The sequence below is a fragment of the Branchiostoma floridae genome, chromosome 13, assembly GCF_000003815.2.
Source record: "Branchiostoma floridae strain S238N-H82 chromosome 13, Bfl_VNyyK, whole genome shotgun sequence".
Taxonomy (NCBI): Eukaryota; Metazoa; Chordata; class Leptocardii; order Amphioxiformes; family Branchiostomatidae; genus Branchiostoma; species Branchiostoma floridae.
Genome location: NC_049991.1, coordinates 553,737 through 564,047, shown reverse-complemented (window position 1 = coordinate 564,047; position 10,311 = coordinate 553,737). Strand labels below are relative to the sequence as shown.

At 41.6% G+C, this 10,311-nt stretch overlaps 1 protein-coding gene across 1 annotated transcript; it reads right to left on the bottom strand.

Moving 5' to 3' along the window:
- Window positions 1-1,986: 1,986 nt before the first annotated feature.
- Window positions 1,987-3,296, bottom strand: LOC118429787 (homeobox protein Hox-A2-like). The gene is made up of 2 exons (XM_035840422.1): window positions 3,127-3,296; window positions 1,987-2,541 (listed from the first exon to the last, which is right to left on the bottom strand). The coding sequence occupies exons 1-2, from the start codon at window positions 3,289-3,291 to the stop codon at window positions 2,227-2,229; spliced, it is 480 nt and encodes a 159-aa protein (XP_035696315.1). The 5' UTR covers window positions 3,292-3,296; the 3' UTR covers window positions 1,987-2,226.
- Between the last annotated feature and the right edge of the window lie 7,015 nt (window positions 3,297-10,311).

Below are 10,311 nucleotides of genomic sequence, written 5' to 3'. Positions count from 1 at the left end.
ATTCCCGGACGTGAGGTTCTGTGGATATCGTCCCACCGCGCGCAGGAAATTCGGTGCCGGGTGTGACTGAGTCATGACTACGGTCTGTGTTAGTTCGTGTGCGCTCAGCTGCCATCAGGTGCGGAAGTAGACGTTTATTACATGCGCCAGTATTTGACAGGACAGAGACGATGATTTTCCGTAATCTACAACGTAAAACTTCAGATGCTACACATCTTTACAATAAATATCTTAACATTGCTTGTTCGCTGTGCTGGGTGAGTTGGGTTTGTTCTGCCACAATATGACTCGATGAGTAAATTGGAGATCAAGAAACTTTTGGGGACTCGTTTTATTCATTGTATCACCGCAGCGTCGCCATCATCTTACTAGCCGGAAATCATTTTCTACATTTTAGTGGCGCCAACTTCTATTCGCAAGCTTAGATTTGACGTCACTGTTTTCACTGATAAGGTACCAACATGAACGGACGACATCTCTTTCCTTTCCGTAAAAGTTGCAAGGGAGACCTGCATTCTGTGATCCCGTGTAGCTATAGCAGGGCGTTCCACAGGGCCTGGCCATGACGACTATTTCGTCAATATTTGAACTTCACAGCAGGGTCTTAGAATCACTTAACCGTTTCCAGCATGTTACACATACTTGTTCTAATTACAGAACTACAGTAATTAGAGCACTGATGACATACGGGCCCTTAGCGTTTGCTACAAACAAACGTCACTGCAGTGAGTACAGCTATGACTATATACCTTATGTAGAGGTTTGAGTGTTTCACTGCCTGTCAGGTCGTCATTTCTGTGACATTGCTGCATTTTTGGACGAATATTAAAAGCCAACCCAAGAAAACACTGGCTTGGAGTTTACTATGAAAACAAAAACAAACAAGAATTCGGCGACCTCAAACAATGGAATTATACAATTTCCTCATTAATTATGAAAATCAAGTCCTCATTTGCATAACATCTTTGCCTAAGCTACCTTCATGCTTAAAAAGATGCCAATCCGTAGTTCCTTTCTGCAGTTACTAGTATCCTCTTTGGTATGTTCCAAATTCAAACGTTAGGAGGCTGAAACTTGCTCCACTTTGTCATAACGCTGAAAGCTATCTACCACCAAAATGTCAAGACCATATCATGTCATGTCCGGGACAAGAGATATATGATAGAATATATTCATTAAGTATGCAAATGTACTCCTATTTTGCATACTTAGTATTCTATTTTGTACAACATTGTCTAAGGTACCTACATACCAAATCATGAAAATCCGTTGTTCCCCTCTTGAGTTATCCTCTTTGATAAAAATGCCCCTGCTATCCCAAAACTAGCCGCTAGGGGGCCCAAACTTATGTCACTTCATTCCGACACAAGAGCTATCTAACACCCCAAAACGGTGACCATAGCTTGTTCAGAACGCGAGATAGCAATTCCGGAAGTTTCACTGCAATACCAAGGGAAGTCGCTAGGGGGCCCAAAATCTAGTCATTTCAAGCTTTCGTCACACCCCACCTACACACAAAACATAACCTCCATGAAATTTCATTGAGGTAATAAAATCCAAATTGTATACGGCGTAGGTGTGCTAATCCATGTTGACCTTTCATTGTGCTTTTAAAACAACAGTAACTTGCATCTGTCCGTCTCTGCTTGATGTGTTGATGGTTATGAATGTATCATTTCTGCTGCCCAGCTGTATGTTCTGTTCAGGATAATTACTTTATCTAGTGCCGTATGGTAGGAAATAGAAACAGGGCTTGATAAGGTCTGAGTCACTTTACAACGTTGAGGTCTACAAGTCTGTAGTGTATATCCGACCATGTCGACAGTCACTTCATGTACATGTTTCTGAACGGACCGAGTTGTCGTACCGCACAGTTCATCGCTGATTATAGACAACATCAAGGAGACGCGATGCTTTGAGTGTTGTTGCTGTTGTTGTTATTGAAAAGCGATATCTTTGGCAAAAGAAAGAGGTGACACATAGATATTTTCTCACGTTACATGTACATTATATTTTCATATTACGAATTTGTGATACTTTGAATAATTTGCCTCTTCATGCAAATCAGGGCTACGCACTACTCTCCAAGTTAGAAATAAATAAATAGATAGAAATAAATAGATTGATTAAAGCCGCCCATTCTAACTATATACATTCGCCATATATACACACGGTAGGACCTTGTACGTATATGATAACACATGCCACGTTACAACACTGCCAAATTTACAATTCCGACCCAGCCCTCATTTCTGCAGCCATTTTCTCCGCCAAATTTAGTCTGTCATCTGTAGCGGAACTAGAAGCCTCTGTGTCTCCGTGTGCAACTCCTGACGGGTTGGTGTTGCCTGTTGACCCGGACACGCCTCGCGCATGCTCCTTGTGGTCCTGTGGGCCGGACCAGTTGTCCGACTTTCCTTCCTCGTCATTGTACTTTATCGGTGTGACGTCAGGCTTCGGTACCTTTTCTTTCAACATCTCCTCCTTCGCCTTCTTGCTTCTCTTCCATTTCATTCGTCTGTTCTGGAACCAAATTTTCACCTGGCGAAATAAGTTTGAAATTTGGCTGAATGGAATACAATGGGAAGATTGCTATCAATTCTTTTCAAACAAGAATGTTTTTAAGCTGGCCATGGGCTATTGTCACCATGTCGACTATACATGCGCTAGGTCAAAGGAAAGAGGCCCTGACTTGTAAAGAGTTATCGTCTCGGCCAAAGTCTTGATTTGCATAACGACATCCAGACGTCGTTTGTATACTAGTATGTCTCAGGGACATTCGTCTTTGATATAACGTTATTACCCACAATTTATGTCGCTGCCCATGTGCACTCATGATAGAAAACTAGCTTATTGATACCCGGTTCTTTTTTATTACGAAGGACATGCGCAGTTAGGACTTTCACCCTGCACTTTAACTCCACTAAACTCTAGCAGGCATGAAAGAATAACTGTCAGAAGTTTAGAAATAATACTAGGCATGAGGCTTGTAGAGATGTATATCATCATACAATTCTAGCTTCCTATGATAACCGGAAGTAGGCCATAGCAAACCTTTATATTGAAACTCTCGTATATCTTATAAGTCGAAGGCAGCTGCCCTCACGCTGATATGAGTTAACCCACCTGTGTTTCTGTCAGCATCAAGGAAGTGGCGACTTCAAAGCGCTTGGGCCGGGACAGGTACTTGTTCTCCTTGAAGTGTTTCTCCAGCTCCAGAAGCTGTTGGCTGGTGAAGGCGGTGCGGGGCCGGCGGGTCTTACACAGGGGGTTAGCCTGGGCGCTGTGCATGCCTGCAAAACACAAGGTGAACGTTTACCTGACGGTAATACATGGAGCTGTACGGAGTGTATGAGTGAGTGTGAGTGGATGTGAGAGGGCGAGTGAGTGAATGAATGAGTGAGGGAGTGAGTGAATGAATGAATGAATGAATGAATGAATGAGATAGTGATGGTGAGGGAGTGGGATTGTGAGGGAGTGAGTGAGTGTGAATGACTGAGGGAGTAGCGAGTGAAGGAATGAGTGTTAGTGAGTGAGTAAGTGAGTGAGTGAGTGGGTGAGTGAGTGAGTGAGTGAGTGAGTGAGTGAGTGAGTGAGTGAGTGAGTGAGTGAGTGAGTGAGTGAGTGAGTGAGTGAGTGAGTGAGTGAGTGAGTGAGTGAGTGAGTGAGTGAGTGAAGCTGTGTGTGAAGCTGTGTGTCAGAAGCCATGTTACCTTAGGTCATATTTCCAAACCGGGACCCGGCCGGGCAGCTTTCGGGAGCAAAATGAATGATAAAAAAGACACCAAAATACACAAAATGTCAAAATACGATTCATGGGCATGATTTGTGTATATTTCTAGGCATGCATTTCAACTTTTCGTTTCTTAAAACATCCCGGTCGGGCCCCGGTTTGGAAATGTGACCTAAGCCCAAGTATGCTGTAGTTCTACAATATGGAGACAAACCCCGTGCCATCTGCCCAAACATCTAGATAGTAAAATAAAAAACTGTGAGACGATGTTATGATGTGATATGATATCCCAGTGTCTCAACAGTTAGCGGCTCGGAAGGGGTGTAACATGGGAGCCTCTTGTTCCGGGAGGTGCCACGGCGAGCACTTCAAAAGGGGAAGAACTAGTAACCTCTCCCTGCAAAACATATAACTGTTACCCTGCTATTGAAATAGCATAGAATGAAACCTCAGCCGTCACGTGACAAGATGAGATCTACCTGGTTGATAAAGAAACAGTGCGTCTCGAAAGCTTCCAAAGCTATGAACTGTAGTTGTCTGTGTTTACATTTTTGTCATAAGCAAAGGAAACCCCTGACCTATGTGCCATTAGGCTTTAACATCATTAACAACGTGCGGCATGCTGAGGCGGAAGAATAGAACGTATTTGCAGATATTACGGGAAAAGCAGACAATATTCCAACATTCATTTAGCGATAGAAGACTGGCTCGGAGTAAAGTTAGATAAAGCAGTGGACTTAATCGAAAACAATCAGCCACAAAGGCTGCTGCAGCGACCCTGTGTTGATCCATGGAATTAATGGGATTTCTCAATTAAGGCATCCTTATGGCCATCAAAGCGACCTCAAAGTTTCATCAGGAGATTGGATGGAGAGAGACGAAGCCACATCCGACACACGCGATGGCCATTTAAATCAGCCTCTGTGGCAATCTATTTTCCCTTACAAAGTGGTTTATTGGCAATATGTGCCCCAATTAAGAGTGTTTCCTGGCCCGGCTTTGATTAAACTGTTGCCATTTGAAATATTATGTTACGGGATAGTGCAGATGTGCCACAGTTTTATTCTAACTGGAATATCAAACTTAAGTGAAACATGTATAAGTTACCATTACCAGCCAACTTTTGTCGTTTTATCACCTTCATTAATTCACCTGCGTTATTGCAAAATAAAGAAACAAAACAAAACCAGTAGGGTAGAATAAGATAAAATATTTTACTGTCGTACAACTGCCTCTTTCATGATAGACTTCATATTCAGCAATAATTGTGTCTCTTATCTCTTGCATCTCTTACTGAACTTATTTTTTAACTCTATAAAATTATTGTTCAATTGATTTCAATGGCGTTTATCATTCCCTCGTAATTGTATAGTTGCCTTCGAAAAGTTCGATTTTTTACATATAACATGCCTAAAGTGCACAATTTAGCCACAACGATCGAATGAATAAACTAAAGATATAATTGAGTCAGCTCAGAATAGAAACTGTTTTGCGTAGATTTCAGACGGTTGCTCAGAATTACATTGACACAGATGAGACGTCCGGTCGGGTATCCAAGACGTCACTACTAGTAAGAATTAATAGCTCAAAAGGGCTAATTAATCCAGAGGCAATCCACATCTTAATTGCAAAACCGCATGCCCAATTATCTTAAACAAAGCACCACAATGCGCCATCATTAGCTTTTGATTCCCAGTCGGGGGAGGGGTGGGACAGGGCGGATGCTCCATACCAGCAGCCGAAGCTCGAAGATTGCAAGGTTCCACCGCTTCTAGCTAGCCTGGGTACCATCCGAATTCTACTGGGGCTCTTAACACTCGCTACCCTAAGAAAATACGATAGGAGCCCCGGTAGAAATCGGATGGTACCCAGGCTACTTCTAGCAGCCTGCGAAACATACCATCGGGAGCTCCCCGCTACCCCTACGGTGCCAAGAGTGTTGCCCGCCAATCCTGTTCATTAGCACACACCGGGGAATTTTTACGGGGATGATTTCAGATAATATAGCTCCCTTAACTCGTATGCTGGCGATAACTCCTATGGGCAGCTAATAAAAAGACTGGCTGACAGAAACAGACCTGTGCTGAGCAGACTGGTCGGCTAAAACACCCATAAGCCGACCAGTGGAGAATAGTGACCAGGTTACGCATCTTGCTGGTATGGTGAAAACCGAAGTTTATGCATACATCAAAAATCAAGATACTGTAAGAACAGAAAAATAAAGAAAGAAACAACTTTAATTCCAGTAGTAACTTGGGGAAAATGTGGTACTTGAAAATCTTTCAACAGTTTGGAGAAATATATGTAATAGAAATTGAATGTCAACATTCTACTGACTGAGTGTAATTACAGTAAGGACAAAACCGCATAACTACGCCTCCTCACCTACACCACTACACCTCCTCACCTACACCACTACACCTCCTCACCTACACCACTACAGCACTCGACTGCAAATGTGTATTGTTTTGCTTCCGTAATAATTTTGAAGAGGATTATTCCTGTTGGCTATTCTGGTAGATCACTGTTCATTTATTATTCTGGTCAAATCTTGATATACGACATTTGTACCAGTTTTTCGATATTTATTGTTAAACAACAAAATTTGATAAACGTTTGGTAATTATGCAACTTATTTGTTCATGAATAGTTGCTTCCATAACTTTTTAGTAACAATTCTATTTCTCAGCTAATCAACTTGGTGCTCATTGTTGCCAGCCATCCTTTAGTTTTCATTCTTATAGGAATATTCTGGGACATTTGTGTTTCCAGTTACAGTCCTGAAGTGATCCTTCAATTGCCTTCCAGCAACGTAAAACTGAAATATATTAGGTACTGAGAAGTCTACGGTCGGTATGTTTTGCTATGGTCTGTCTAGTAACCGGAAAACACAATTCTTTTTTCCTATTTCTATAAAATGTCCTGACTGAGATAATGCACTCTTTTCCGTACATTAATATTGACTGTTTACGCACACGATGGCAATCTTATGATCTGAAAACTATTCTGATACAATCATTCAAAATAATGTAACTAATATGACATTAGAAATATTATATTGGTGCCAGTTGTTGACTGGAAGTACTGAAAACGGCTGCATGCAGTGCCGAATCATTCCTCACAGATATCCCAAGTCGCAATGGTTACCTGTTTGCGGATCCTAGACACTGTGTATTTCAATACAACTCTCTATCAAAGATTCACATTTAGAATGGGAACGCTGCATCTGGGAGAACCTTATCGAATTGTCACAAAAAGTTGAATCAGTGGATTTTCTTTTCAAGTGATGCTTCTCACATTATTCTGACTGTAGGCTTTCTGTTGCCGACATGTATGCAGAACATAAGAAATATGTTGGGATCTCAGACAAACCGGAGCAGAGGAGTTAGCCGGCCCAAAACTGCAGTTTACGACATCCCACTGTCGCAAACTGTGTTTTCGGCTGGGCCTGGTAGAGGTTAAAATCATCAACTTTCACATCACCAAACCCTCTCTCTGATGACAAAATGATAATTGCATCACAAGCTTGTCTCAATATCTGTACTGGCCGCAGTTTTCTGTACTAGCTTTCTGTACTGCGCTACATGTTTCCTACAATAACATGAATATGATGACATCAACATATGAAATGAAAATGTTAAGATCACCAAATATCCAGGATTATTCAAATTCAACCAAAGGGACATTTCCCGAAATCCACTACAACTCCAGTCTAACTCAAGTTAGCACTCATAAGCGGAAAAAAGATCCACTACAGATTATAAGTTACTTCACAGCAAAAACGCCCACGAAGCATAACCCCACATTGAATTCTATAGAATGTCTCCATCTAGAGTATAACGTTACATACGTAGTAGAACTAAGTCACCTTTTTACCTCCGAAAAGAAGTTTATTTTTTGACGGCACTGCAGCGGAATTTTCGGTTTTGATATCTCGTGCTCTGCACATCCTATGGTTGTCATGTATGAGTGTTAGATAGCCCTAGGGGCAGAGAGAACTTGTAAGTGGTGTAGGTTTGGGACCCTTGCGGTTTATGGAACTGCAGGAGCCGGTTTTGTTTCAGAATTTGAAAGAGAACATACACAGGAAGGGTTTGACAGGTTTTGAAGTGATGCCTGGCATGGTTTTGTAATCACCGCATCATTACCAGTTAGAAACAAACTTTTCGATGCATGTGTCAAACCTATTCTACTTTTATGACTCTGGGCGCATTAAAAAGTCCTAAATCCTGTCCCATTGAATCTGTCCACCTTAAATTCTGCAAACAAGCACTAGATGTCCCAAGATCAGCACCTAACCTTGCCACAAGAGCGGAATTAGGGAGGTACAGCATTCAAGTGGAAGCCTGTCTGAACGCTATCAAACACTTACTCATATTAGAATCCTCCATAACGTGCCAGCTGACAGTCTATGCCGTCAAGCCGATGCCTTATATATCTTGTCAATTACAACTAGTTCGGTGTTCGTAAGATACTGAAGGAATGCGGTCTGATATTTACATTCAAACATTTAAAGCCGAAATACACCACGACAACAGAGACAAATCTTTTGGTAACAAGTTACGGACTTACAGATTATTCAAGTTTACTTATAAAGAAGATGAGTATCTAATCATAAACAACATCCAACACAGAGTGGCTGTAAGCAAACTTCGAATTGGTTGCCACAAGTTACATATCCAAACGGAAAGGCACAACCGCACTCCACTGCAGGATAGAATCAATTTTGTGATCTACAACAGGTAGAAGATAAACAGCATTTTGTCTTAGACTGTAAAACCATAAGGAACGAATTGTGCTTTATAACAATATCCAAAAAGGGTTTCCGTACTTTGAATACCTTAATGGAACGGATAAATTCTTATTTTTGATGCGCCCAGATAAACCACGAATATCAAACATTATCTGTTCCTATATATACACTTGTACAAAGAAGCGAGATGTTGAACATCCTGTTAGCTTAGCACCTTCATATACTAGTAGTTAAATTGTACAGTATATTGTTGTTTCTGCTTTCCTGTACATTTGTGTTCGTTACGTCATACTATCAGCGACCTGCACCTAGTCCGTCGAGGCATGAATGTACAAAAAATGTATTTAATTCATTAAAGGCCATGTGAAGATGTAATGTGGTGGTCTGAGGGTCCCCACAGTGAGTGCTGTGTGTGGGAGACGGCACAAGACATGCCACATGTGGCACACCGGCCTGTGTGCAACACGAATAAACACAGCCTACCGGGCCAGTTATTTCTCAGCAAACTGGTACGGGTCACGAATAGAGAAAATAGAGCATAGGACCTCCGTATAGCAACACGCAAACCTATTTCCATACCAGCAACATTTTGCCAATGACTCTGTGATGAAAGAACGGGGACCTCGCCACTCGGTGCTGGATAAGAGACAAAATAATCATGGATATATGGCAAGCTAAGAAGGAATCGAATGTGTATTTCTTCAGTCGTCATTATGGGAATGGGTCTGAGAATCGCTATTAGCTGTACGAAAAATTTTGAATTCGCAAAGGGAAAATAAGAAAGAGAGAAAGCCACACAGTTATACTAAAGCCACAGTTGTACTATACCTAATCTAGTGCTAGCTATGGACAGTTGCACTATACCTAATCTAGTGCTAGCTTATGGACATAAGAAGTCAACTGTCGGGTTTGTGAGTTGGTCATACATGCATGCACAAATGATTCGGACTCATATCATACATCGTAGGGTACAATCAGTTGCGTTAAATCTGGGTTAAGGTATTATAGTATACATACATACGACATTTTCAGGTTCATTGTTCTGGGGAATTCCCCTAGCTCTATTCAACAAGCACACGATCACAGCTTAGCGCCCCGTCGTACGCTCGTACCCAGCGCCGCGAAGAAGCCATAGGTTTAGATCGGGGGCTTAACCAATCCACAAATAAAACTATATGGAATCCACTGCTGTCGTTTTGTTTTGTGTTTGTCTCAATTTAAACACTTATTCTTAGAAGTAGCGTTGGCACATGGTGACACCGAGCTTTAGTAATACAGCGAGTTTCCCGTGGTCAAACGTGCGTTCTACCGGTAGTGATAAAAGTAGTCTGAACTAGAACTAATATGGACCAATGTTTGTGGTCGGCTTGAATTTCGAAAACACACCTAGTAGCTGTCGACAATAATCTTGGTAGTGGTGCACATGTAGAGACAGGTGCATGTTCATATACGTGAACAAACCACTCATTACAAAGACGTGTATTTACAAAGTTTTGTTTACGTGAACAGGGGGTCTAACTCAAGTCTTACATGCCGCGCAGGCATGTAGATGTATAACATGGCGTAACAGAACTGAGGTGCCCATACACATCCCTATTTAGTACAAACGAACAAACGGTAACGGATCTAACAATTTACAAATTGTTGCAAAATAAGTTTGGATTATGACAATTACAAGAGACATGTAAATGTTCGCTCGTCTGGCCTACCATATCTTTAAAGAACGAGTTCGCTATCACTGTGCTATGACATAAAGAGGTTCTATCATTCATCTGGAGTACAACAGATGTATTTTGCAGGTTATAGGAAAGAGTGTTGCAGGGTA

What these genes read in the sequence shown, in the direction of transcription:
- LOC118429787 (XM_035840422.1), bottom strand. Translation starts at nt 3,291, where the DNA reads ATGCACAGCGCCCAGGCTAACCCCCTGTGTAAGACCCGCCGGCCCCGC. An exon ending in TGATGCTGACAGAAACACAG is followed by an intron (nt 2,542 to 3,126) that starts GTGGGTTAACTC and finishes TTATTTCGCCAG; the next exon opens with GTGAAAATTTGGTTCCAGAA.